The sequence below is a fragment of the Heliangelus exortis genome, chromosome 12, assembly GCF_036169615.1.
Source record: "Heliangelus exortis chromosome 12, bHelExo1.hap1, whole genome shotgun sequence".
Lineage (NCBI taxonomy): Eukaryota > Metazoa > Chordata > Aves > Apodiformes > Trochilidae > Heliangelus > Heliangelus exortis.
Genome location: NC_092433.1, coordinates 7,109,814 through 7,136,590, shown reverse-complemented (window position 1 = coordinate 7,136,590; position 26,777 = coordinate 7,109,814). Strand labels below are relative to the sequence as shown.

At 60.3% G+C, this 26,777-nt stretch overlaps 1 protein-coding gene across 3 annotated transcripts; it reads right to left on the bottom strand.

Moving 5' to 3' along the window:
• Positions 1 to 1,658: 1,658 nt before the first annotated feature.
• LOC139801487 (semaphorin-3F-like) lies at positions 1,659 to 23,699 on the bottom strand. 3 transcript variants are annotated; one of them, XM_071755759.1, is made up of 19 exons: positions 23,560 to 23,699; positions 20,329 to 20,493; positions 11,925 to 12,085; positions 11,746 to 11,808; positions 10,980 to 11,099; positions 9,666 to 9,746; positions 7,838 to 7,931; positions 7,329 to 7,448; positions 6,241 to 6,380; positions 6,039 to 6,153; positions 5,737 to 5,806; positions 5,468 to 5,612; positions 4,758 to 4,980; positions 3,825 to 3,913; positions 3,524 to 3,565; positions 3,181 to 3,338; positions 3,033 to 3,100; positions 2,299 to 2,432; positions 1,659 to 2,177 (listed from the first exon to the last, which is right to left on the bottom strand). In XM_071755759.1, the coding sequence occupies exons 2-19, from the start codon at positions 20,438 to 20,440 to the stop codon at positions 1,767 to 1,769; spliced, it is 2,346 nt and encodes a 781-aa protein (XP_071611860.1). In that variant the 5' UTR covers positions 20,441 to 20,493; positions 23,560 to 23,699; the 3' UTR covers positions 1,659 to 1,766. The 3 variants fall into 3 exon arrangements, with proteins under 3 accessions (XP_071611860.1, XP_071611861.1, XP_071611862.1); XM_071755760.1 differs by lacking the exon at positions 23,560 to 23,699 and adding an exon at positions 23,191 to 23,211; XM_071755761.1 differs by lacking the exon at positions 9,666 to 9,746.
• Between the last annotated feature and the right edge of the window lie 3,078 nt (positions 23,700 to 26,777).

Genomic DNA, 26,777 nt, shown 5'->3' with positions numbered 1-26,777 from the left:
CAGCGCCCACCCATTGCCATGGTGGCCATATCAGTAAAAGGCAGTAAACTCAGGGACAATTCAGTAACCCCTTTGTGTTCCCCCTCTCCCCCAGTGTCCCCGGGCCCTGACAGGACTCCCTCAGCCATTCCCCGTATTCCCCCAGACCCAAGACCGCGGGACTCCTGCAACACCGAGCGCGGCCACCAGAGGGCGCCAAGAGCCAGCACAGCGCCCCCAGTACAGAGCCGTGACCCAGTACAGTGTCCCCAGTAGAGCCCTGAGTCCCAATACAGACCAGTACCTCCAGTACAGCCCCAGTGCCCTCAGTACAGCCCAGTGTCCGAGTACAGTCCATTACTAACCTCCAGTGTCCCCAGTACTACCTCCAATACAGCTCAGGACTTCCCAGCACTGGGACTGCCCAGAAGGCACTTGGTCCCACTTCCACTGCCCAAGTACCACCAAAAGTGCTCACAGTACAGCCCAGTATCCCCCACTACCACTCCCAGTGACCCCTGGAGAGTCCCTCTCCCTGCCTCAAATACCACCAAGTACCATTTCCAAGAACCAATCCTAGTGTTCCAGTACTTTCCCCAGTTACCCCAGTACTGACCCTGACTGCTCCCAGTGCCTCCAGTAACACCCAGTACTCGCCAGTAGCCCAACCCAGAATACCCCTGACACCCCCCCTGTGCCTTCTGCCTGTGCCTCCTGCCCTTCCCAGTACTCCTGGCTTCCCAGTGCTCCCAGGGCCCCTGCCAAACCCCCTCCCCCCCCCCCACTGGCTCCATCCCAGCCCCACACACCCTGGCCAGGCTCTGGGGCAGAGCTCAGGGGCGTTCAGTGGGCCTGCTCCTCAACCCCAACAGAGCACGCACAGGCTCCTGCATCCTTCCCAAAGCCAGAGTTTATTTGGGGGTGTCCCCTATCTGTGGTAGGAGGGCACTTGTTTGGCCCCTGCTGCCCCTGTGCTCCCCATATACAATTATTTACAACCCTCCACACCTGCTGGGCTGCCCCGAGGGGGTGGCTGATGGTGCCTGTTTGGTGCCCCAAACCCCCATGGGTGTTGATGCCAGTGGGTGCTGGCAGCTGTCTGAAGTTTTACCCCAGCACAGCCCCTTCTCCTTCCCTTCCCCCCCAAAGACCCCATCAGAGGCCCTGCCATGGCCTGGGCACCTACATCTTCTCCAGAAGGTCCTTTGTCTCCCTGCCAAGCCTGCATACCCCACGGCCCCCTTCTCCTAGGCTTGCCTGGTGGTCTGCAGCTTCCTTTCTGAAAGCTCCTCAGTAATCAGGTGGGGAAACTGAGACAAGAAGCTCCAAGAGCCACGGCCAGGTTGCAGGTGTGGGGGGCAGACAGTACCTGATGCCACCTCACCTCCTGGCTGGAGTTTGTCCCCCCTCCCTAGGTTATCACCCCCTCACACAGGGATCCTGATGCCCCAACTGCAGGGGTTCAGTGGCCACAGTGCTAGGTGGTCCCCACACACCAGAACCCTGGGGTCCCGTGGAGTGGGGGGAGGACAGCAATGCTAGATGTGGCCACCCTGGGGGTCCTTGCTCCTCCCTGGGGTCAAACAGTGGGGTTGGCATGGCCCTGGTGACTACATACAACCTACAAATAAATAAGGCCTCCCACAGGAGGGGGGAGCATGTGTGTCTGCATGCGTGTGTGCATGAATGTGTATGTATATATATTTATTTATTTATTTATAGATATTTTTAATATTAAAAGGGGGGAAAAATAGACCACTGTGCTAGCAAAGTCCATGATGACAGCTTCATGTATGCCCGTAGGTCTCTGGCTGGTGATTCCGGCGGTTCCGAGGTTTCTTCTGGTCCTGCTGCTCCTTGGCTTTGAGACCAGCCAGCGGCTGGGTGGGGCTAGCGGCCGTGTGCCGCCAGTAGCCCTGGCAGTACTGGTCCAGGAGTCCCATTTCGGGCTGGCTGAGGAGCTGCAGCAGGTCCTGGTAGCGGGGCGTGGGGGCACCCGGGAGCCCGGGGGGGGTCTCCGCCTGGACCAGCACAGCGTGGACGGCGCGGCCGCTGAGGACACGGAGCTGCACCTTGGTCACGGTGTGCTTGAAGTTGTTCTCAGTGGCCGTGCAGGAGTAGAGGCCGCTGTCGCTGAGCTGGAGGGCGCGCAGCAGCAAGCCCTGCTCCGTCCGCAGCACCCGGCCCTCCACCCGCAGCTGGGGGGGTGAGAGGTGGCACAGCTCAGCCTCTGGGTGCCCGCAACCACCCTCCCCAACCCTCCCCGGCACCCCCCGCACCCTGCCCTGCCCTGCCCTGCCCTACCCTGCCCTACCCTACCTCTTTCCGCCGGTCGCTGTTGTCCTTCTGCAGCAGCCACTTGACGCTGGCCTGCGGCGAGCGGGGCTGGCACTCCAGGAAGGCGGTGCTGCCCTCTACCCCGTACTGCACGGCCTCCACCGCCTTCTTGTTAGCTGCAGGCCACGGGCAGCCGAGTCACCCACACGCCACCGCGTCCCCAGCCCTGCTGGCCTTTTGCCAGCTCACCTACCCTCCAAGGGGGAACTGTTGCCCACATCCAGCCACAGGTATGCCTGCTCCACAGACACCCTGCAAGCATGCTCCTCTTCCTCTAGTGCAGCCATCACAAGGGTGCTCAGCCAGCCAGCCAGCCACATCTATCCTTCTCTAAAGTATCCATCCATCCACCCATCCACCCATCCATCCATCCATCCATCCATACATCCATCCATCCATTCATAACCTATCAAGTTGTGCTCATCCTTCTCATCATACCCATCTAACCAGATCTGCTTTCTCCTCCCCAACATATCCACCCATCCATGTTCCATCCCCAATGTATCTATCTACTCATCCACATTCACCCCGTCAATGTATTCATCTATCCATCTATCCTTTCATTCGCCCATCTATACACATCCATCCATCATTCCTTCCATGCTCCCCCTCTTCCTGTACATCCACCCACACAACCATCACCCCACCAAGCCCATCCATCCACCCCTGTTCCCCTCCTTCCCCCTGCCCTCAGAGTTCCCCTGAGCTGTGCCCACCGTTGGAGTTGTAGCCTCGGCACTGCCGGATGGGGTTGCCGTGCCGGACATCCTGCCGCCGGCTGCGCCTGTGGGGAAGCAGGAGGTGAGCGGAGCAGCCTGGGTCTGGGGGGGTCCCTCCCTGCTGCTCTTCTCTGGTCCCCCATACCTCTTGGAGGAGGCAGAGTAGCGGGTGCAGGCAGTGCCATCCCAGGCACAGTATGGGTCCCGGGCCAGGCAGCAGTCAGCACAGGCTTCCCCGTACACATCACAGCGGTGCAGGGCCAGGTGGGTCACACCTACAGCTGAGGACACATACAGCTGTTGCTGTTGGGGAGATAAAGAGGACACAGTGAGATGCCATCTCGACCCCACCCTGAAAGAACTCCCTCCCAGAATGAGCTGCAGTCTCAGGTCAACCCTGGGGCCACCCATTTTGGTGACACTGGGCAGTGCTGTGGCCCAGCTTGTGATGCGATCTGCCCAGACCCCTGCTCTGTGCTGTGACTCACCCTCTTGGAGGAGATGGTCATTGTCTTGATGGGTGCGGGCACCTAGATGGGAGCAGGAGTGAAGGAGATGGAGGGATGTCCACCTGGCCTGGTGCTGCAGCCCCAGGGTGGACACCCCAGACCCCCTGCAGGCAGCTGGGATGGGTGGGGACAAGCAGGGGGAGATGTGAGGGAGCATCAGGCAGGAGGACCAATGTTTGAGGTTGCTCTAGAGCTCCTTAATGGGTGGCTGGTGTCCCAGGGGGCTGGCTGGTTGGGTTGAGGACACTCAGCAGAGCATGGAAGACAGGACAACCCTTACCTTGAACACTTCGATTTCCTCCAGCATGAGCTCCTCTGTCTCCATGTCATCCCGGGGGAGCACAATGACCTTTTGCACAGTGCCCCGATCTGCAAGACACCATGGTGCCCAGGAGCTCAGTGCCACCCCTGGGTACTCGTGCCCTCCGCTCCCAGGAAGGGGCTCCCTATTGGGGCTGGGAGGAGGAAGGATCCTCCCAAGCCCATCCCCATGTCTCTCCTGCAGCAGTGGGTGGCTGCACCTGGGGTGTGATGCAATGGCTCAAGTCACCCCCTGTGGCTAGGGACAGCCACCACACGGGGCAGGTGGGGACAGCCGTGGGGGACAGGCACCAGGAGAGGAGAAGGAACACAATGGGTCACAAGATGGATGTACATTAGGACAGGGGAAGCACCAGGCTGGGTGACAGTGCCCCCATCATAGGCAGAGAAAGAACAGCATGGGATGCTGGTGCCTCTTGGACGGACAATTGGGCAGGTAAAGCTTTAGCCTGGATGATAGTGGGCTTATGATGGGCAATGAGAAGCATGAGGTTGGATAGCAGAGCCCGTAGGATGGGCACCAGGGTCAGGAAAAGATGAGGCTGGATGGTGATGCCCCTGGGCTGGATGGGTGCCAGGGCAGGAAGAGAACCAGGTTGGATGGTGACACCCCTAGGATGGTATCATGCTGGCTTGCTGTCCTTGGGGACAGGAAATGGGCTAGGAGAAGGACCAGGAGGGATGGTGGGATGCATGGGATGGGCACCGGGGCAGGAGAAGGCCAAGGCCGGAGCCTCAAGAAGGGGCAGGGATCTCAGGGAGGGTGTCTCAACCCCTCGCCCCAATCCAGCATGGTGGAGGCCACCATGCTCTGGCCAGCCCTGGTGGTGGCCGTGCCCTCCGGGGCCGCGCCGGAGCATGCTGCATTCCCCGCGGTGCGCGGCGTGGGTACCTGTGCCCAGGAAAAGCACCTCATAGCGCCCGTCTGCCGCGTCCACCTGGTCGACGGCCACAGTGGTGAAGCGGTAGTTGACATTGGTGCGGACCACCAGCGGCTGTCGGTGGGTGGGGTAGACGGCGTGGTACATCAGCGGGTGTGCACGCATGAAGTTGATTACTTCATCGGGGTAGTCCTTGGTTGACTTCATGGATGGGGTGAAGGTCCCCCCAGGACACTGTGGCACAAAACCAGCATGGTTTGGGTTAGAAGCGACCTTAAAGATCATCTAGTTCCAGCCCCCTGACACGGGCAGGGACACCTCCCATTAAAGCAGGTTGCTCCAAGCCCCATCCAACCTGGCCTGGAACACTTCCAGGAATGGAGCATCCACAACTTCTCCAGGTAAGCTGTTCCAATGTCTCACCACCCTCATGGTGAAGAATCTCTTCCTAATGTCTAACCTAAATATCCCCTCATCCAGCTAAAACCATTACCCCTTGTCCTATCATTACACACCCTTGTCAAAAGCCCCTCTCCAGCTTTCCCTGAAGCCTTCTCTTCTTCAGGCTGAGCAGTCCCAGCTCTCTCAACCTGTCTCCATAGGAGAGATGCTCCACACCTCTGATCATCACTTGGGCTCCATGACCTGGGCAAGGGTCAGAGGGTGCCAGCTGCCTGGCAGGCCCTGTCTCCCCTCTCCCTGCACTGCTGGGGGTACTTACAGTGCCTGGCCGGGGGTAGGGCATTTTGCCTGTGTAAGGCATCCACTGGTAGTTGGGTCCCTCCTTGTGAGCAAAGGGCCCGTTGAAGACCATGCGGATGTCAGCCATGGAGTAAACGCAGACGGCAGAGCCCTTGAAGACTGACCTGGGAAAAAGGATCTGCTGGCACCTTCTGGATTGGTGCTGTTGGCCACTGCAGCATAACTGGGACCCCCACTTTTCTGGGGACCCTCCCCCTGCCACCCTGTGTTGGGAGGGTCAGCACTCACCCTGATGCAGAGAAGACGGCGTAGATAACGGGGTTCTTGTTGTCCTGTGTCTGCTGGATGAAGACGTCCTCTTGGGACAGGAAGATGGGGGTGTCACCATAGGGGAGTCAGGCAGGGACCCCACTCACACCCAGGAACCCCAGTACAGGGGGAGAGCAGCTCCCCACGGGAGAGGTAAGAGGTGGGAGCCGCAAGGGGGTCCCCAGCCCTCCTCATTAGACAGGGCACTGTGTCACCTCTCCAGGGTGTCCCTCAAGCCTACAGGAGTGCAGAAAGCCCCTGCATCCCCCTTATCCACTCACGGAGCTCATCAAAGTGTGTCTCGATCCCATCAGGTCCTGGCACAGAGCAGACGAGCCGGGCCTTCAGGAAGGTGCTCCACTTGTTCACAAGGCAGCAGTGGCCCCCATCATCGTTCTGCAATGAAGGGACCCCCACACTCAGCCCTGGCTGCCCCCCTGGCTGCCCTCTGCCCCGTTCCTGCCCACTCAACACTCCACCTACCAGGCAGATGCGCCCGATGCGGGAATAGACCCCAGGGCTCAGCGGGGAATCGGCTGACTTCTCTCGGAAGAAGAAGTAGAGCTTGTCATCGTTCCTCTCACTGCTGTCAGGGATGAGCTGGGCGCGGACAAAGGCTGGGTCTGGAACGGCACGGCACAGCACCGTCAGCCCAGTGGCATCCCTGCCCTGTGTCACAGGGGATGCTGAGCCCCCCTCTTCTCCAGCATCGTCCCACTCCTGAAAAAACATTGCTGTGGTCACAGGGCAAGAGCTAGACCTGGACCAGAGCTGCAGACATGGGCTCAGAAACCAGGTCTCTCTGGTGGTCATCGATGCTTGGGGAGGGGCTCAGAGCATCCCTGAAGTCCACAGGGTGGAGGGTTCCAGCAGCTCTGTAAGCAGGGCGGTGGGAACTGGTCTTCCACCTCCCCAGGGAGGAACCACACAGCCTGGAAACTTCTCAGGAAGCTTCTCCCTGCCATCCATCAGGCGTTGTCCAGCCTGTGCTGACAGCTCCCCCTCTTCGGGTTACTGCCCCGCCGGCTCCCCAGCCCAGCAGGACCAGCCCATCTGCTTGGCTCTGTTTACTCAGCTGCTGCCCCACAGGCAGGGGTGCTCCGAGGGGGGCAGGATGAGCGCTTGGGGTCACTGATCGCAGGCGACATGGTTGACATCTCAGCCCTGCAGAATCCCACGCACCAACTCTGGCAGAGCCAGCCCCATCTCTCATCAGCTGGCTGACCCCACCAACCAGCAACGCCCCAAGGATGACTGTCTCCATGCCACACACAGCTATGCCTCTGCTCTTCTGCCTAGATTTCCTTATTTCCTTCCTTCCTTCCTTCCTTCCTTCCTTCCTTCCTTCCACCCATCCACCCATCCATCCATCAACCATCCGTCCATCCATCCATCCATCCACCCATCTTTCAACCACTCAGCCACTCCCCCATCCATCCCACACCACCACCCAGCCACCTGTCCACACTGGCTTCTGTCTCTGTCCTGGGAGAAAGATGCAGCACAACATGACAGATGTTATCACCATGGGGTCCCCAGGGAACCTGGGCCAATGACACCCCAAAACTCACCATTGAGCCAGCGTGAGTTGTACTGGTCTGTCCTCATGGCTGTCTGCTTGCCCATGGTGCGGAAGATGGCTGCGTCCGTGCCCATGAAGTCGATGTAGACACCGGCATAGAGCTCTTCATCTGCAGAGGGCAGAGATCAGATGGGGGTCCCCCAGCTAGTCACATCCATCCACCCTCTCCCACTGCCTTGGTCTCCATCCAGCCCCAGATCTTGCTGGTAGCCACCAGGCAACCAAGAGCTACTGCCTTTGGCCACTCCAGAGAGCTCAGGAGGTTGGCACTGATCTGTAAGCACCATTGCCTGGTGCTAGGACAGATGCCCAAGGACTGGGCATCACAGTGCCTGGCTATCCACAGCTGGAGTGGGCAGGAGGGGCAGGGGCATGAGCCTGCCTCCTGTGGGATTTTTGGGTAACGCAGGGAGACAGTGGCAGAAATTGTCCCATCTTGCCTGAATGTCCCCCGTGTCCATGCAGGCAGCGCTGGCCCCAGGCAACTACAGAACTCACTTATTAATGCAGAGACGGTGTCAACTTTGGGGTCATAGGAACACTTTCCCTTGCCTGACTCCAGCTTGTCTGGCTCCAAGTAGAAGACATAATCCTGGAGAAGGAAGCAAACCAAGGATCTGGTTAGACTTGAACCCATCCAAACCCATGGCACCTTCTGAAGGCCATCAGGAGAGGCAGCCTCCCCTGGAGTGGAGCCCAGAAGCCAGGACAGATGCAGATGGATCACATCAGGGATCTGCAGGTCTCCTGAGAAGATCAAGAACTTGTGTGCTATTCCTCTGCTGTTGCTGGGTGCTCCTCTGTGCCCTCCACTGGTTGAAGACTTGGCCAAGATGTCAGGCTGAAATAGGAGTTCCATCCCGCACGTTCACTTCTGGGCAAACATCTTCTTCCAGTCACCTCTTCGATCTGACCAGCTGTGCCATGCAGCATCACCTGGACAGTTTCAGGTCACACAGCTCTGGTAGTTCCAGCTGGTGGGGTTTGAGCAGTGGCAGAGCTCAGCTGTCAGACACACCATGCTCCTCTTGCCAGGGCCTGTTTTCCAGTGAGCTCCACCAGGGTGGTATCAGGGTGAGACACTGCGTCTGCTCTGGGGAATTCACCCCATGCTGTTAAGAGCTGTGTCCTTGCTGTCACCTCTGCCTTTCCCTTGGCCATCCCCAGCACTATTGCACATCCCCAGCCAGGGGCAAAACCCACGCTGCCTCCAGAGATGCACACAAAATCCTCTGGGACACCCCAGCCTGAGATGGGCATGGCCATGCTGTCACCATCCCCATCGCCACACTGAGCCACCTGTGCCACTGTCACCATCACCAATGCCACTGCTGGGTGCCAGCACCACTCCTGAGCTGGACAAACCCTTCACAGAGACAATCTGGTCTTCCAGTGTGGCCCTGAACCTGTCCATGCCACCACACCCTCCTGGATAGGACACTCACAAGCCACTGCCAGTGCCAGTAGGGCCGACACACCCCCAGATGTACCAGAGATGCTGGGGAGAGGTGCTGGCAGCCCCCAGGGAGCCCCTTCTCAGGGCATGGGCAGCTGCACCAGGGGTCTTCTCCCACCAGGCAGTGGGGACAGATCCAGGAGGGAGGGAAGAATGGGGGGCTGGACTGGGAGCAGTGCTTCCCCTCTGCTGGGGAGAACAGCAGCAGAATCTGCCTCTGGCCAAGCATCACCCTGTGCCCACCTACCACCACCCTAAGTGTGGGGGGGCTGGAGAGAGCCCCAGGCTGCCACGGGGTGCCTGTGCCCCACACGTTCCCCAGCCCATGCACTGACCCACATTAGTCCAGAGGGGAGAGGCTTGGGGGGTGACACTGTCAGGGGACGGGGACGCCATTGCCTTCCTGAGCCTGCTTGTCTGCTGGGATGACACAAGCCCTTCCCAGGGCATGGTGAAGCAGAAGCTTAGTGATGTTTTTGTAGACCCTACCAAAATATCTCCTGAATATTGCTCCCCTGAACTATATGGAGCCCCATGGCTCTGCTAACGCATGGCCCTGCTTCCAAGGGACACAACAAGCCTGGAGCTGGGTAAAACCAGCAGTGAGACAGGGGGAACCACCATCCCTGACAGTGTCCCCTACAGGGGGACCGTACATGGCCTGGGAGGAAGGAGTTAGTGAGAGAAAGAGAGTGGAGATGCCAGGCCTGAGGCCAGAGCATGTTGTGCCGAGAGGGAAGGAGGTGGCAGGGGATGCTCACGGCACGGGTTCAGGACCATGCCGGTGGGAAGGAGAAGGAGCCCACGGCTCTGGTGTGCCCTGGTGGAGAGGTGGGCACGGCTGCGGCGGGCTCCCTGACCGGTTCCCACCTTGCTCTGTGCTGGTCTCGGGCTGAGGGGGCTGTCGGTGGATCTGCTTTCCCGGCCTCCGGGCTGGCTCGGCGGAAACCCCTGGGGAAAAGGAGCAGGGCAGAGAGTTAGCGCCAGCGGGGGGGGAAGGACCCCCCAGGGCGGGGGCGGGTGGGGGGACCCCAAGAGCTGGGGTGCTGGGTTGGGCTGGCCTCCAGCAGGATCTTTGCCAGGATGGATCCTGCTCTATCCCACAGAACTGGGGTACCCCCGTGAGAGGCAGGAGAGAGCAGAAAGGGGACTGCCATGAGGTTGAGCTCACACCTGGGGACAGAACACTGGCACTGCCACCCAGCTAGCTGAGAAATGGAGAAATGCCCCAGTGCTGAGCCACTGGCACTCCAGGGGTCACTGGGACCCCCTGTCCCTGACACACCACTGCTGTCTCTAGTGGAGGAGACACTTGATGCTGTACTCAATTGAATGAGCAACTCCAGTGCTCCTCAAAGGCTGCCGCTGCCGTCTGGTCCCAGTAACATCCCATTGCTGCATTACCTGAGCAGCATCCACTTCTCTTGGTGTATATGCCAGGCTCCAGGACACTGGGGCATGTGCCCATCCTCCAGGTCCAGCGTCGTGCTCCTCCCTCAGCTTGGACTCGTGGCACCCAGCTTGATCTGATCACAGGTCAGGATGCAGTCCAGAACCTGCCACTGGTGGACAGACACCTGGCAGGACAGCTACACACAGATCCCACACTCCTTCCCAAGGCCATCCAGAAAGCACTCCTCTGTCTGCCACATGTCCAGCCTGGTGGCATGTGTCTTCAATGACACCCTCTTTTTGCATGCCAAGGTTCTCAGGGCTGGGTGACATCCAGGGTCACCCCAGCACAGCCACACAAGCTGGTGTTGTCCCTCTCATGGTTCTCCCTGTGCAAAGGTGGCGAGGTACTGGGCATCCTCCATGTCCACAGTGGAGGGCTTGGTGTCCCAGTGCTGGGTGGGAAGCCAGGGCAGGAGATGTCCCCCACCCCAGCACCAATCCAATGGTGTCTGCAGCCAGCGGGGAGGGAGGGCACGTAGCATGGAATGTGGTGTTGGAGTCCAACCAGGGAGGCCCCGTTGCAGTGTGCAGAAAAGTCCTCAGTAGCACAGCATCATTAGCCATGGTCACCCCCAGCCTGCTGCTTCCCCCCAACCCGCTGCCCCCACAAGTCCCCTGGCAGAGCCACACAGTGCTGTGCCATCCTTCTGCACCCCACTGCAGGCCCAAAGCGGCTGTGCCAGCACCACCAGGCTGGGCTCAGCACACCCCCACCCTCTCACCCCTCACCTGGGCTTTGCGCCCACGGTTGACGAAGGTGCAGATGGGGTTGTAGGCACCGGTGCCGCAAACATAGAGGTGGGTCCGGTTCCAGGGCTGGATCAGACGGATGAAGTTGCCGCACTCCCCCTGGGAAGGAGAGGAGGGGGTGACAACCCTAACCAGGGGACAAGGGCATCCCCTTCACTGCCTATTGGCACCCACGCTGGGGTGGTCACCAGCGGGTCCCTGGCACAGGGTAGAAGCTGAGGAAGGGAGGAAGCAGGACAAGGACGAGGAGCTCAGAAGGTGGGAGGTTGGCATAGAACATGGTGTGGGTCTATGGACTGGGACAGGGACAGGGGTTGGTATTGTCATAGGTTGATATGGGTAATGGGATGGCATGGATCTCAGGTTGACATGGGGCTTGTCCTGGCATGGATCAGGGTTGGTGCAGGGCAATGGGTTGTTGTGGGATGACAATTGGCATGGGGAGGCACAGTTTAGGGGTTGGCACGAGCCATGAGCCGGAATGCCAGAGGACCCAGCCCTGGATGGTGGGAGGAAGCAGTGTGGGGAGCTTCTCCTTCTGCAGAACCTGCACAGCTCAGACAAAAGGGATGGATGGCAGGACACCACAACACCTTGGAGAGCCACCCTATTCTGGCATGGCTGCAGGTGCTTCTAAGCTACAGGGGACTCAGAGGAGTCCAAGGTAGGACACACAAATCCCCCTCTGGTGCTGGCCACCAGCCTTCCTGCTTCTTCCAGAAAGGGGTTTGTGGTGACCACTCACATTGCTGTTCTTGCCCGACAGGATGCACTCCTCAATCCTCTGCTGGGATGCTGGCCAGTGGATCTGTGGAGACACCAGACCAAGAGAGACCTGGAGTCCCACTTGGCTCCACCTCTTCCCCACCACCACCCACCAATCTCTTGCCCCAGTATCACCCGTGCCCTGCAATGGCAGCTTACAATGAGGGGCTCACGGTTGATGTCGTGGAGGTCCAGCGAGAGGATGTAGTCCTTGCTGCCCACGTACATGCGGTCATGGTCCTCATCTTTCAGCAGGATGCGGTAGTCACTGGAGTTGAGGAGGAAGTTGAAGAAGTGTGCTGTGCCCGTCGCCTTCAGCTCTGTGGGGGGGAAGGGACATATGTCAGCACCCTGGGGACCCCCAACTTGTCCCAGTGCCACCCCTGCCCCCAAGTCCAAGCCTGGAGGATGTCCTGAGAGAGGAGGTGGGTACCTGGAAGGTGCGCACCCTCCAAGGCCATGGTGCCCACTTTCCAGCCACGGCGACCGCCTTCCAGCAGTCAAATCCTCTTCCGTGAGTGCCACAGCTCTCACAATCTCTGGCACTGTCTTTCTCCTGCCTTGTGTTCCCATGTCCCAGTCAAGCCACTGGCTCCCGGGATGGGGGAGCTGGGAACCGAAGGAGCCATCTCCCAAGGAGGGACAAGCCTCCCCCCCACACGCCCACCCCATCCCCCCCTGGGAAGTTATTTTTAGCTTGAGTGTGGGAGCCACGAATGAAAGAGGATAATGAGGGTCATGAATATTCACAAGTGCAATGAGGCAGCCAGATGGAAGGCAGAAGTGCTGCAGATGATGTGGGCCGGTGCCAAGGACCACGTGGCAGGGGCCAGGGCACGAGCAAGACAGAGGACTCTACCCCCACCATCTTCTGCACATGCCACCCCTTTTAGAGGTGTCAGCTCTTTTGGATGCCACCCCAGCCATCAGATGTCACCTCCATGTATGACATCTGGCCCAGATGTCACTCACTTTGGAGGTCCCACTCTCTTCAGAGGTGCCACTGTCTTTGGATACCATCAGATGCCATCAGATGTCACCTCTATTGGATACCATATGTTTCAGATGCCACCCTCTTTGGAGGTGTCATCCCCTTTGGATGCCACCCCCATGGGACACTAGCCCCACAAGCATACCCAACCTGGAGAGTTTGTCTCGCCATGGAGGACTGTGCCCTGTGCAGGCATTGGGTGCTGGGGCTGGGGACAGCCCCCAGGGACCAGGGCATGGTCCCCGCATGAGTAGCAGGAAGGAACACACCAGCTTCCAGGCAGGGCCGGGCAGGAATCCAGCAGCCAGCTGCTGATCCCAGAGCTCCCTGACCTCCTGCTTCCCCACCCCAAGCAGGGCTGGCAATGTCCCTCTGGGTGTCGCCAGGGTCCCTTCCCTACCGACACAGGGCACTGCCCTCCTTGGAGACCGGGAGGGGTAGGGGATTGTGCCATGCTCCCTGGCTCCCCAGTGGGAAAGGGGCATCTCCATGGAAGCCCACCCTTCAAGGAGTCACAGGGTTTCTGGGGAATGGCCAGATATGTGCCCACAGTTTTCACCAGGAGAACCTGCTCTGTCCCCTGGACAGCAGTGGTGTCCCAGTCCCTGCTGCTCTCCCCTCATGGCACGCTACTCCTCCACTCTCCCATCTGGGCTCCAGATGCTCCATCACCAGAGCTGTCTCACCCACCACCCACAACATCCCTTGCCTATCCAAGTGTTCCCTGCCTGTCCTGTGGTGTCCCCTACTTCTCCCACAGCATACTCTGTCTGTCTCTCAGTGCCCTCTGCCTGTCCCACAGTGTCCTCTGCCTGTCCCACGGTGCACTAGGTCCAGTCCTTGACTGTCACAGTGCTTGTGGCTGCCCTGCTGGCCCCTGCACTGTGTGTGCATGCGCGCGTGTGTGTGTGCCCCCCACATGCTCCCGTGTGTGCCTGTGCCCCGTGTAGCACATGTGTGCTCAGCGCCAGGAAAGGGCAGGGCACCTCCAGCTGCGGGGTGACGCAGGCAGAGTAGGACAGGTTGTCCCCAGAGCCAGGGACCCATCACGGTCACCGCAGTCCCATCCATCCCCTGCGGGGCAGAGCCGCCGATGCAGCAGAGGCGGGGTGGCAGATAAAACATGATGTCCCGTAGAGGGACAGCCCCGCATTTGCCATCACGGCTGGGCCTGGGGACACCACGTCGAGCTTCTCCTGGGGACACGCTCCTGTCCTCACCCTCCTCTCCACCCCGGAACCACGCAGCTAAGCCAGGTGCTGCCAGGACACTGGCGGCGGAGGGTCCCATGCCTGTAATGGTCACAAATATCCTTCACCCATCAGGAAGGAGGGCCCCGGGGCTTAGCAGGAGCGGGAGCCAGCAGCACAAAGGGCCCTGGCCCCCCGCCGGGGAACCCATTCAGCTCCCCACGCCCCAACGATCAGAGGGGACACCCCCAAAGCGAGGCAGTGACAGACCCACTGCCCCGTGACGCCCTCTCCAAAGGGGACGGAGACCCCGCCCCAACCTCTGACCTCCCGACCCACCACCACCCTGCCCGCCCCACCTAATCCCCCACCCCCGCGCTCCCAAACCTGCTCCGGGCAGCCACAGTGGGTGCCCGGGGCTGGAGCGGGGCGGGGGGCTCCCCCAGGGGCTGGGGTAGGGCGTTCGCTAACCGATGAGCTCTGATGAGCACATTCCCTCCCGCATCCCCGCCGCCAACCCCAGCACCAGCGGAGCTTCCTCGCCTGGCCGGGAGCCTAATCCCGTTTTAATTGCCCAGCACCGGAGCCAGGAGCCGCCCGGCATCGCAGCCAGGGTGGCCTCTCCAGGGCCCGGGGCCTTTACAGAGACTGTCCCCACAAAGCATTCCACGGAGTCCTCCTCCCCCCAGCAACCCCCTCCCCATCATTTGGTAGCCTTGGGCGTTGAAATTGCAATTACCCCGCACCCTCAAGCGATGGCGGCGGCCGGGAACCCGGCAGCCCCTCGGCAGGCAGCGTGGGGAGATGCTGGGCTCTGCCCGCGGCACCGCCCCATTACACGCTCTGCAAAGCCAAATTTCCTCCGTAAAATCACATTCAGGATGAATTCACAGCCCAGCAACTGCCCCCACACCTCCGCCCTTATTGGCTGCCACTACTGTCCCCATCAGGCAGTGATGACCGGTCCCTGCCCATCGCCACAGAGTCTGGAGCGCATCTCCAAAGAAAGGGTGAGATTTTGGGGCTCCCCTTTATAGTGAGTATCCTGGGGAGCTGCTCACTCAACCCCAGCCTTCCAAGCCCCCTCGAGACCCCCAAACATCACCAGGGCACCAGCAAGAAGTTAATGCCCCTAGAATCCCAGACGATCACTTCCCCAGGTGCACCATGGGCTGTACCCCCAAAACCAATTACAGGCGCTCTCACCTAATTAGTTTCTAATTATGAGCTTGTAGCGCATTCAACATAATTAGCATGTAAATTACACGGCGTGTTTATATTCAATAACTGCTCCCCACCCGGCTGGCAGCAGCAGCACCTCTCGGGAGCCCTTTCTTTGCACGGAGGCGAATGAATTCACTCCAAATGCCGATGGAGAAGCTCAGCGCTGATCCCGAGGGAGCCTGGCCCAGCAGGGAGAAATCCCAGCTCGCTCTCGAAGCGTTTAATCTCACAAATTTGTAAGCACGCCTCAGATTTTCAAGATGCTTCCCTCTCATTATTTTTTTATTTCCCTGCTTAAAATTTGGGATGCAGCTTTTTGGGTACCGTGTGGAGAGGAGGTACGGGGAGCGATGCTGGTAGAGGGCTGGATGTAGCCCCTCGTGTGTTTAAAGCATTTGTTGTTATTGGGGCTGATCAAAGAGTTGGGTGGGTCGCCCGATGAAAGCAGGATTGCTTATTTGTTTGAGCGTCACTCCGCTACCCCTTGATGGGTTATTTATGATGTAATTAAGCTAATTACATGTAATAAGAGAATTTCCGTGGCCCCCAGCCAAGCTCTTTTCCCATTTAACCGATTCACAGGTGGGAGGAAACCGAAGCTGCCTTGCCAGGGCTTGGGAGATGAAATGGCTCCAGCTCCCTCTCACTGCCTTCCACACCCCCCCTAGCTGCCCGCCCGCCCCTCCCAGGAGCATCGCCCAGCATTGGCACCCGTTCCACGGGACAGGTGCCGCGGCCGCCCGGGTCAAATCCCTCAGGATAAAAGCAGGGCCGGCTGGGCAATCCCCCGGCTATGGCAGCCCGGCCAGTTGGGTGCAGGCCAAAACAAAAAAAACCTAAAAAAAAAACCTAAAAAACCCAAAAAACAAACAAACAAAAAAAAAAAACCAAAAAACCACAACTCACTATAGGAAAGGAAAACCACATTTTTCAGCCGAAACCGCTGATTCATTCCCCTGTGAGCCTGCCCGGAGCACTCGTGCGGGGACGTGCCCCAGCGAGCATCGCTGGCCGGGGGACTTTATCCCCAACAAACATCACCCAGCAGTGGTGCCCCCGGTCCCCAGTGGGGAGCTGGGCCTGGGGATGCTCCAGCAGCAGGAAAACCCCTTTGGGAAGGTGCCTGGCTTCACAAAAAAATCCACACCTTAATTTCCCCAAAAGCAAAGGGCTGAGCTAGGGGTTCCCTATCTGTTGCCTTTAGGCATTTTTGGTTTGGGGTTTATTTTGTTTGTTTATGGTTTGTTGGTGGTTGTTTTGGGTTTTTTTGCCATGATTTTCCTCCGCAGCTCTTGGAGCCGGGCATGGTTCCGGGCAGGAAACGGACAGTCTTCCCAGGCCGTTTGTTCCCTGCCAAAAAGCGGGGAAGCTGGGGGTGCTCCAGGCAAGGTCGGGACACACACATATTCACACACACACGCCAGGACCCCAGGGCTGTGCTGCTCCAGAGGGACCTTCATTAATTTGAGTGATAATGAGCTTATTAGATATTGCCTTGATGGGAGGTGGGAGGGGGAGAGCTGCAATCGCATGTTGGGGGTTTAAGGAGATTATGGAGCTCCGCAGCCAGAGCCAGGGAGGCTCAGCCCCGGCGGCAGCCGGTCCCGGCGGGCAGGGGGGGGCCCTGCCTCAGCCCCCCCACTGCCCCAGCCATAGAAATCCTCTTAGGGGTCGGAGGGTTCAGCCCCACGTCTGTGTGCCCCAGAGTATGGCATAGGGGACCGTGGCGTCCCCCACACACTTTGAGGACTCTGAGGAACGGCATGGGGGGCCAACGCCCCCCCTGACCCACCCACACCAGGGTGGGCACCGCCAGCACGAGCCACCCCCCCGGCACATCCCCAGGGCTGGCTGTCCCCAAGCCCTTGGCCGTGCCCGTGCATCCCCCCCCAACTTTATCCTGGTCTGCTGTCGCCAAGCAGTGCCCACAGCTGCGGCAGCTTAGGAGGGCGCCAGGGCGGCCCCCGGGGACGTGTCCCCCTCACTGGGCTCCTCTCCAGCCATCTGCCACCCCCCCGCCCTGGATCAAGAGTGACGATGTCCCCCACCACCAGCCAAGATGCCAGCGGGGCAGCAGGAGAAACTGAGGCACAAGGCATCCAGGAGCCAGGTCACGTAGAGGGCGGGCAGCAAAGCCAAGAGGAGAGTGTGGCTCTTGATTTATTCTTTTTAAAGATATTTTTTTTTCGCCTACAGGAACTGCCCTGCCTCTTACCAGGCCCCTCCCAGCCAGGGCTGCCCCCTGGCTGGACCTTTGCCGAGGCTTTTCTGAGAGGTGCCGGCACGGCAGTTCCCGTCACCACGGCGGGTACGTGTGTGTATGTGTTGAGGGGAGCGGATCTCCCTTTGAAGCCCCGTGGAGAGCCCTGACCTCGAGGGCTTCCCGCGGCGATGCGGGGCGAGAGCCCACCCTTCCTTCCAGCATGCTTTTCCCACGCCGAACAGGGAGCAGGACACGGGGGCATGAATCAGTCATCATCATCATCATCATCATCACCACCACCTCCTGCATCCCCGCGGGAAAAGCACCGACCTTTTCGGTGCCCAAGCCCCTGGCATGGAGAAAGCCCGGAGGAGAGGGGGCCGCAGGATGTGTACGGGAGAGGGGGAGAATTGTTAGCAAGGAGATGATTAAAAATATCCACCCTATTTCTGGCCGGCACAGGGCTGGGATCTGGGAAGAGCTGTTGGCAAAAGGGAGCCGTGCCGGAGCCGCTCCCAACACTGTTCTTTCCGTGCTGGTCACCTTCCTTCTGCCGACACACGGACAGGAAAGCCTTGAGAGGGAGGACAGACGAACAGAGAGCGTGAGGGTCACGGGATAGGGAGGGGAGGGAAGACCAGGACCTTGTCCAGCCCATCACCCTACACTAGGACGAAGGCTCTAGCCTCTTTCCTATAGCTTGGTTGTTTTACAAGGGGTTCTTTTTTGCCTTTTTTTTTTTTTTTTTTTTTTTTGTTTTGTTTTTTTGGCACTCCGAGATGATGGGGCTCCGTGGAGGATGACGCAGGCCCCGGGGAGCTGCGACAAACCTCCAGCGTGCAATAACAAGCAAAGGCAAACAAACCCAGAGACGCTCCCGGGGCTGGCGGGGCTCCAGCAGCACGGCCGAGGTGAGGCACCGGGGTGGGGGGACACAGGGACTCCCGCTGGCACAGTTCCTTCTCTGGCACCTTGCTGGGCATCAACACAAATCCACGGTCACCTCGGTCCCACTGGGCAGTGCCTTGGCCCAGAGATGCTGCTGGAGGGGAGCTGCAATCCAGCTATGCCCACTCCAATGACCTCTGGATCCCCCATGGTACCCTGGCCCTATCCCTGCCAGCAGAGCCCCACCCAACTCACCACATCAGTGTCCCACAGCTCAGCTCCCACCACTCTGAGCCCCAGGACCTGCAGCCACCCTGGGGGATTTGGGGCTGAGATTTGGGTACCAGCCCCATCTCCCAACACAAGAGAAGGGACCAGGTTGGTGGGGAAGAGCTGCTGCTCCCCACATCTCACAGCCCCATGGCATCCAAGATTATTGACTTGGGAAAGCTGCTTACCAGCAGCTCAGTGTGCTGCTCCTGGCTGGCCCCTAAGGAAGACTCCAAGGTAATTCACCACAGCTACAGGACCTCGGGTAGAGAAGGGACAAGCAGTGTCCCTTCCCCATCCCGATGTGCTCTGATCTGGTTTGCTGCCAGAATTTCTTTTCTGTGTGCAAGAGTTAACAGCCCCTTCTCCTTCTGTGAATCCCATCTTCAGGCAGAGAGAGCCTTGCCAGACCACCCCAAGGAACAACTGCCTGCAGGCAGGAGGGGCAAGGACCCAAGTGACACTCCCAGGTACTTCTGGTCCACCAAACCATGGCCAAAAAACCCAACTCCAAACCAGCCCCCACCCCACTTTGGCACAGCAGGCCTAACTACACTTATGCGGAATTAATCCTGCTGCTGGGGCAGCCAATGGCTGCGGGATGGCCATGGGTGTTAACACACACCTTGCCGGGGTGGTGGCTGCCAGATCCAGACAGAGCTTTGCTGGAGCCTCCTCTCACCACGGCTGCGAGGAGGAGATGCTGCAAGCCAGGATGAGGGACACAGCCCCAGAAAGCAACAGCAGTGGCCAAAGCTCCCCAGCAGCCCCCCAAAACCCTCCGAAACTGCCTGCTGGAGGGGAAAGCAGTGCCTGCCACACAGGGAGGAACCGTTCACTCCTTTCCAGCCTGGACTTGTCCCCAGCCTCTTCATACCAGCCATTTTTCCTGCTGAGACCAGTCTTTAACGCCAGCGGCTCACCCTGCCTGTGCCGTGTTTGCCCACCCCTGGCTCTGCCACCCCACCCCAGGCTCACCGGATTTGTATGGACCAAGGACAAAGCACAGCGGGGGCACAGGTGGCACGGCCCCCTCCTCTCCCCAGGACCCCAAGGGAAGGCAGACAGGAGTCTTCACATGCTTGTCACCCTCCTGACAGGCATCCCTGGGCTAGGGGACATCCAAGCAGGCAGCTGACCCCAGCAGAGCGATGGCAGCATTGAACACACCGTGCTGGTGGGGGCAGCTTCGGTTTCTCTCCATGAAATTTGCAATCCCAAAGCCCTGCTTTACCCACCCACCCTCCCCATCCTACCCTCTCTCAGCCTCCCCGTTGCAGGAGCTCAGGACCAGCCCTCTGCCAATGTACACCCCAAAACTGACACCCCCCAGCTCCCCACGTGGGCTGGGTGGGTCGGGCAGTCCCACTACCAAAGGGTTAAGCCCCTTCCCCCCCTCCAGGCATCACCTCCCTCCTGCCTCTCGCCGGCTCCCTGCCAGCTCCCAGGCGTTAATACCAGCTGGGGGGTCGGGGTGGCGTCAAGCTGCTGTCTGGGACTCGGGGCGCTGCCTGGGGGCCTCCCTGTACCTCAGCACCCTGCTTCACCAGATGGAGGGAGCCACCCACCCACGAGGGACGAGTAGGCAGGCTACCAGCCCCCTCCTCAGACTTGGAGGGAGGGGCAGACTGGGAGCTCAACGACACCCGGATACGGATGCCCATGAAGATTTCTAGGGGTGCAGCCTGTCCTCCCAGGTGAGGAGGAGCAGCCTGGACCGGGGTGCCTCTGGTCTCCTCCACCTTCGTGGGGTCCCACCCTGGCCCCCCTCCCTGATTCTCACGGTCGGGTTCTTACCTTTGAAGGAGAGCTGGACCCTGGGGGTAGCGAAGCCGTGGTCCTTGGTGTGGGCAGCCCGCCAGCCCAGAGTCAGCAGGGTGGCCCAGAGGAGGACACCGACCACGGGCATGGTGGACACGCGCCTGGACGCCGCGGTCAAGGCAAGTCCGAGGGAGGCCGAGCCTGCCAAAGAGGGACAGGGAGGGACATCAGTTTGCTGCACCCATCACTTTACCTCCTTCCGGGAGGCGGTACAAGCCCCTCACATCTCCCCGTTCTGTTTTTCACCGCCCGCCGGCAGGCAGCAGTCCCGGAGAAGGACCAGGGACCAGCCCTGGGGAGACACGGGGTGTGTTCAGCTAAAGCTTGCTCCATAGGCTGGGGAGAGGAGGGTAGGAATCGGGGGGTACCCAGCCTTACCTCCCTGGGTGCCAAGCCAAGCGTGTAGGGTGAGCTCGCCGGCGAGCACGGCTGCAGCGCGCTCCCCCACCCAAACCGGCAAGCCTTGCCCAGGTGAGAAGCATCGCCCCGCACCCCCCCAGCCTCCAGCATCCCCGCCCTGGAACCTAGGGGGGTCCCAGCCCCTGCTCTCGCCCACTCCCGCCACCTCTCCTCCCAGCCCCCAGCAAAGCCACAGCGTGAGCAGAGCCGGGATCAAATCTTTCCAACATGAAGGAAATCTGGACTTCATTATTCCAAGAACGTACAAGGAAAAAAAAAAAAAAAAAAAAAAAAAAGGAGAAAAAAGGAGATTTTTTTTTTTCATAAATAAAAGAGGAAGAAGAAAAAAAAGCCCTGCCTGTGTGCCAGGCAGCTGGACTCCCTGGGGCTCCGGCACAGAGCGGAGCCCGCCAAGCTGCCTCCAGCAAGCCACACACGTACCCCGGCACGGCACGCAGTGCCCCCCGGTGTGCCCTGTTGCCTCCCCGAAAGGCACCGTCCTCTCGGGTCCAGGCCCCACTCCCGGGGCTCGGGAAGACGCTGTGGACAGGATCTGGGAGGAGGCCCGTGGATAGAACCCCCTCGCATCCCCAGGGAGGGAGCTGCACGCCCGGGGTGGGATGCGCTGTACTGGGCTACCCAGGTGGGCCACAGCCGAAGAGGCTCTGAACAGAGGGGAAGGACGCTGCCAGTCAGTACATTGCATCGGTAGTGCCCACCGTGCCAGCCCCAGGAGCCACATACCCTCCACGGCTCTGCCAGCTGCCACCGCGCCGCCCCACGGGTGACGGGCACAGCCGAAGGTGCGGGGCGGATGGCTGGGAACCTTTCGGGGCACTCAGAGAGAGGGACCCGGAGCTGCAAGGGGGAGATCCCGCCCCTCGGGGCTCTGTCCGCAGCCCACCCGGGTGGTCCGGTGGGCCCCTCCCCGAGTGCTCAGCACACACGACACCGCCTCCAGCCCCGAGCAGGACAAGGGCATCAGCAACACTGTCACCAGCAAGCGGGCACCGCCGCGGCCCCTCCAGCAGCGGGGCAAGACCCGGAGCGCGGTGGCGTTGCCGTTCCCTGGGGGTCAGTTTTTTCTTTTTTTTCCACTCTTGTCTCTGAAGTGAGTAAATATTTCGATGTGCTCCTCTCGCCCTGAGCACACCCAGCTCAGCTCCATTATACTGGCATTCGGTCCCCTTCCAGGCTGTCCTCTCCCTTTCTCCCACCCTTTCCCAGGCTCTGCCCTTCCCAGCAGCGCCGGGCCGGGACAGCCCGAGCCCCTAGTTCCTCCGCCAGCCAAAACTCCAGTTGGTTGCAGTTAAATATCCCCCCCACTTCCATGCAAATCTTTCCCCCCCCCTCTCCCCGGCAGCTTTAGGAAATAATTCTGGCAAATCGCACTATTGCATTTGGATGGAGCGGCGTACGCGTCAGAGACAGGGAGCGAGATGGCAAACAAAGGAAAAGAGGGAGAGGAGGGGAGCGCAGCGAGCGCAGGGCGAGGAGGGGGGAAAGGGCCGGCAGAGAGCGGGGGCACCCAGGCCCGGCCGTGAAAGGCAGATTCCAAGGAAGCAAAAAGAAAAAATGGCCCACTGGAGCGCACCTTGGCCGGAAAATCTCTATTTCCACGATCATTTGCGCTCCGGGGAAACTGGAAACTCCAGGGGAGAGCGGCCACGTTCCTCCCGCCCAGCACCCGGTCTGCCCGGGGGTTGGGTTGATTTTTGTTGTTTTTTTTTTTCTTGGCAATCAAAGTTTGGCCATTTCTGGTACTGCCGCAGGAAGATAAAAATCCCGCTCGGCTTTATCCCCCCTCCCCAGGCCGGTCAAACCACCATCGACGAGACGAAGCAATACAGGAGGAAAGATTTTCTTGGCTGGAATAGGGACTCCTTTGAGGGGCAGAGACGCCGGGGCGGACGGGGTGCAGAAGGGGGCTCGTAGGTAAGAGCTGCCTACACGCCTGGTCCCAGCAGCCTCAGAAGCCAGCCTGGCGAGCAGGGACGTTTTGGGAGGGAAAAGAAATGAAGACAGGATGGGGAGCGGGAGAGAAGCCCGCCCCACCTCTCAGCCACGGCGCCCGAGCATGCGATGCCACCGGCGGGAATGGGGGAAAAAAATTAACAAATAAAATAAAATAAAATAACGCTAATCATCTGCCGCTGCCCCTCGCACCCGGGGAGCAACTTTGCACAACTTTGCCCCGCCGGCCCTCCTGCACGCCTGGCCTGTCCCCGGGGAGAGCCCGGTCCCTGTTCCCCGTCCTCCCGCACCCCAGCCCCTCTTGGCTCGAGGTCCCACAGGCGCGGGGGGTCCCAGCGGGGCGGGTTACGGCTGCCCACTCCACAGTGGTGGGGGGACTCTGCCCGCCGTCAGCACCCCCTCCTTGTGTACCCCCCGCCGCTGAGCCCTGCCGCAGCCCCCCTGCCCCGGCAGCTCTCTGCCAACCTGCGTCGCCTGCAGGTACCGCGTCCCCTTCTCCCGAGGACAGTCCCCCTGTTCCCGAGCGGGTCCGGGGAACGCAATCCCAGCCGTGAGCTTCCAGGAGTTGGGGGGACAGGCAGGGACCCCCTATCCACCATTGCCGGGAGAGGGGGGGTGTGTGGGCTGCAAAGCTCCCGGTGTCGCCGCCAGCTCGGGACGGCAGGCACCAGCCCCCACCTGCCCGTTTTACCGGCAAGTTACCGGTGTGTGGGACACACACACACACACACACACACACACACACACACACGACACACACGCAGAGTTCCGAGCGGCGGAAAGTTTTTCCCGGAGCGTCCCCCGCCTGGCTTTGCCGCCCTGTCCCGCCCTTACCTCTGCGGGGGTCCCGGCGGCAGGGGCGGGGTGGGTGTAGGGCGGCGGGGCTCAGCGCCGCGCCGGGCGCCCGCGGCCCCCCGCCATCTCACGGCCGCGACTGCCGCGGCGGCCCCGGCCCGGGGAGCGGCGGGGGCGGGGCCATGGGCGGGGAGGGGCGGGGCCAGGCCCCCGCCGGGCACCGCAACCCCTGTGCTTGGTGCGGGGATAGATCATTTGCAAAGCCCCGCCCACCGCCCCGGGTCCGCGCGTTCGAGTCCCGCCGCCGCCCCTGCCGCTCACCTCCGGCCCCGGGCTTTTGTTGCTTCGTGCCGACGGTGCCCCGCTGAGCGAGGCCGCGGGAGGCTCGGTTGGCCTCTGGCGCCCACCACCCTGACGGCGGGTCTGGGAAACGAAGAAATAAACGCCGTTCCTCCTTTGTCTGCCGAGGCGGGCGGCGGGGGGCGGCGGGGGGCGGCGGGAGGCAGCGGGGAGCCCAGCCCGGGCGAGCAGCGGCTTTGTGAGAGCTCCAGATCCGTCGAGAAACCGCCTCCCACATACTGCAACTCCTTGGGCAGGGAGCGGGGCTCCTTCCCCCGGCCCCACCTCGCTCCTTCTGCCGCCCCCCACCTTGGTTACCGCCCCACCCCTGTAGCCCCCGACCCGCAGGCCAGGAGGGACGGGCGATCCCTGCCCTGCTCCCGGCCCCTGGCACCCCGCTGCCCCGGGACCTGGCAGCCTCTGCGTGATACCTGCCCTGCATCCCTCTGCGCGGGGACTTGCCAGCCCCTGGTTGATCCTGCCCCGTACTGGTCCCCTAGCATTCCTCCGCTGCAGGATCTGCTGGTCCCTGTGCGCTCCCTGCCCAGCACCATTCTCCCTGCACACCACGGCACACTTCCGTCCAAGGCAGCCACTGGCAGGTGCCATGCAGCAGTGCCGATAGCTCTGCCTTGGTCCTTCTTGCCCCAGGCTGGGCACCTTGGAGCCCTCTGCACTCCACACGTGCCTTAGTTCCCCACTCTGCTCCCACCAGTCTGGGGCCCCTGTGGTGCTGCCTGCAAAAGCAGGAGCTTCTTCCTCCCCTGCCTATGGGTACAACCCCCTTACAAGCACTATGGAGCTTGGCCCTATGCCTCCCACGCCAGCAAGACCTTCCCCCTTGGCCTCAGCTGTCCACAGTTCTTCTGCTACCCTCCACCCACACAGGGTAACGAGGCGTTAAGGATGCTGAGAAAACACAAAAAGGAATGGAGCCTTCTTCTTAGACCCACCATCTTGGTGGGTGTGTGGACCTTGGCCATCTCCCTCAGGGTGATGTCAGTGGCTCTGAGTCTGGGTCTCTGGGCAGGCATGAGGGAACCAGGGCAGTCCTGGCACAAGGGCCATGGGATGAAGAGCAGCAGATCCCTGCAAGCAGGCATTGCTGTTGGAGCAATTCCTCCCCTTATCTGTCCCAGCACCCCTTCATCCCTCCTCCATTCCCACTGCAGGTGACAGTTTGTGGTGCAGGAGGGGGTGCCTGCTCCCAGCCACCCTGTGATCTGCCCCCACTGCCACTCTCTTTCCCAGCTATGTCTCCTTGGAAATAAGTAGGCTCTGTCCTTCACCCTCACACCTCTCCTCTGGCTTTTTCTGAAAAATGAGGGGGTTGTTTCCAGCTTCTCATCACCGGCCACTCTGTGTGCAGGACAGGGCGGCTGCGATAGCCTCAGCCAGCAGGACAAATAAATGGCCCGAAATACGATACGGAGAAGGTTCCTGGGATAAAAAGAATTTCTAAGGAGAGGTTTCATTTTCCCCTCAGAGCCCCAGTCTCTCATGGTCTGGTCCAAACACAAAGGCTGTCCTAAATTTCCCGTCTCGCTTTCTCTCCTCGCAGCTGGCGAGTTGGGTGATGCTTTGGGGCACCCTCTCCCCTGCTCCTGTTCCATGTCACACTGCAGCAGTGGCAGGTCACCCGGCCTCTCCAGGCTTAAGGCGTCTCCGGACCACCAGGCTTTGGCTCAGCTTCACAGCCCCCTGTTGCAGTTCTGTGGGTGGTGACACACATTTGGCAGTGAATTAAACTGGGGCAGCAGCAGCCTGAGGCTGCTCTCAGCCCCCCACCACTACCCGCCTGGCACTAGGGAGGCTATGGGTGCTCTCTCGAGCCGTAGTGGGGGTGATGCCAGGCAGCAGAGCAGATGCCCAGCCCTGGCCAAGGACGACATTACAGGACCTACCCCCAGAACAGATCTGGGGGTCCCAGAGACTGACAGAGGAGCCAGGGCCATGCAGCTGGGCTTTTCCCAACCCCTTCCTCTCCCCACAAATTTGCTGGCATCGAAAGGGTCCCGGCCCCACCCGGTGTATCATTAACCCAGAACTGAGTCATTAGCTCTCCCAAGTCCCCATCGTTATAAATCGCCTTCCCCTTAACTTCCTCATGCCCTGCTACAATGTAAGCCTATGGCTTCCTGTCCTAATTAACCAGCGAGGTTAATTGGCCCCCAACCTGTTTACACCTCTGAGCCCCTCAGAGGGGTGGGTCACTGCATCCCCTGTTCATGCATTGACCTTCAGACCCTTCTCCTGGCCACGACCTCTCCCCTCAGTGCCAGGGATGGGAAGTGCCAATGTGGCCACATTCACCCACTGCTGAGGGGGCTGCTGACCCCTCCCAACTGTTTTTTGCCTCATCACCCCACTGCCACCCATAGGCCTGGGGAGGGTATGTGTGTGTGTGTCTCTCACCATCTAGCTGGCACCCAGTCTTTGTCTTATCCCTGTTCCCATCCCAATTCCTATCCTAATTGCTGTCTGATCCCTGTTCCTGTCCCCATCTTCATCTCTATCCCTATCTCCATCCCCACCCCCATTCTCATCACAATCCCTGTCCCCATCCCTATTCCTGCCCCAATTTCTATCCCTTTCCCCATCTAAATTCCCATTCCCACCCCTAACCCAATCCTCATCCCTGTTCTATCCCCCATTCCTCCCCATCCCCTCTCCCCCACCTGGCCCTGCTGGGTGGCAATGCCAGAGGTCCCAGGCTGTTGCCGGATGCCTCAGCACAGCCTGTGCCAGCTCAATGCTCCGGCCATCTGTGTCCCCCATTCTGGCTTCTCACTCCTCCTCCTCGGGAACCCTAACCCAGCTCCCTCCTGGCATCCTCATCCTCCTCCTCTCTGGGGACACCCACCTGGGCACCCGGTGGCATCTGCTGCCTGTGGCAGGAGCAGGAGGAGGATGAGGAT

Bases quoted from the DNA above. Each gene is read 5' to 3' on its own strand.
- LOC139801487 (XM_071755759.1), bottom strand. From the start codon at position 20,440: ATGCCCGTGGTCGGTGTCCTCCTCTGGGCCACCCTGCTGACTCTGGGC. The intron at 5,807-6,038 runs GTGAGTGGATAA...TCCTGTCCCAAG, and splicing joins GACACACTTTGATGAGCTCC to AGGACGTCTTCATCCAGCAG. The intron at 3,914-4,757 runs GTACCCACGCCG...GGTGTCTTGCAG, and splicing joins GGTGCTTTTCCTGGGCACAG to ATCGGGGCACTGTGCAAAAG.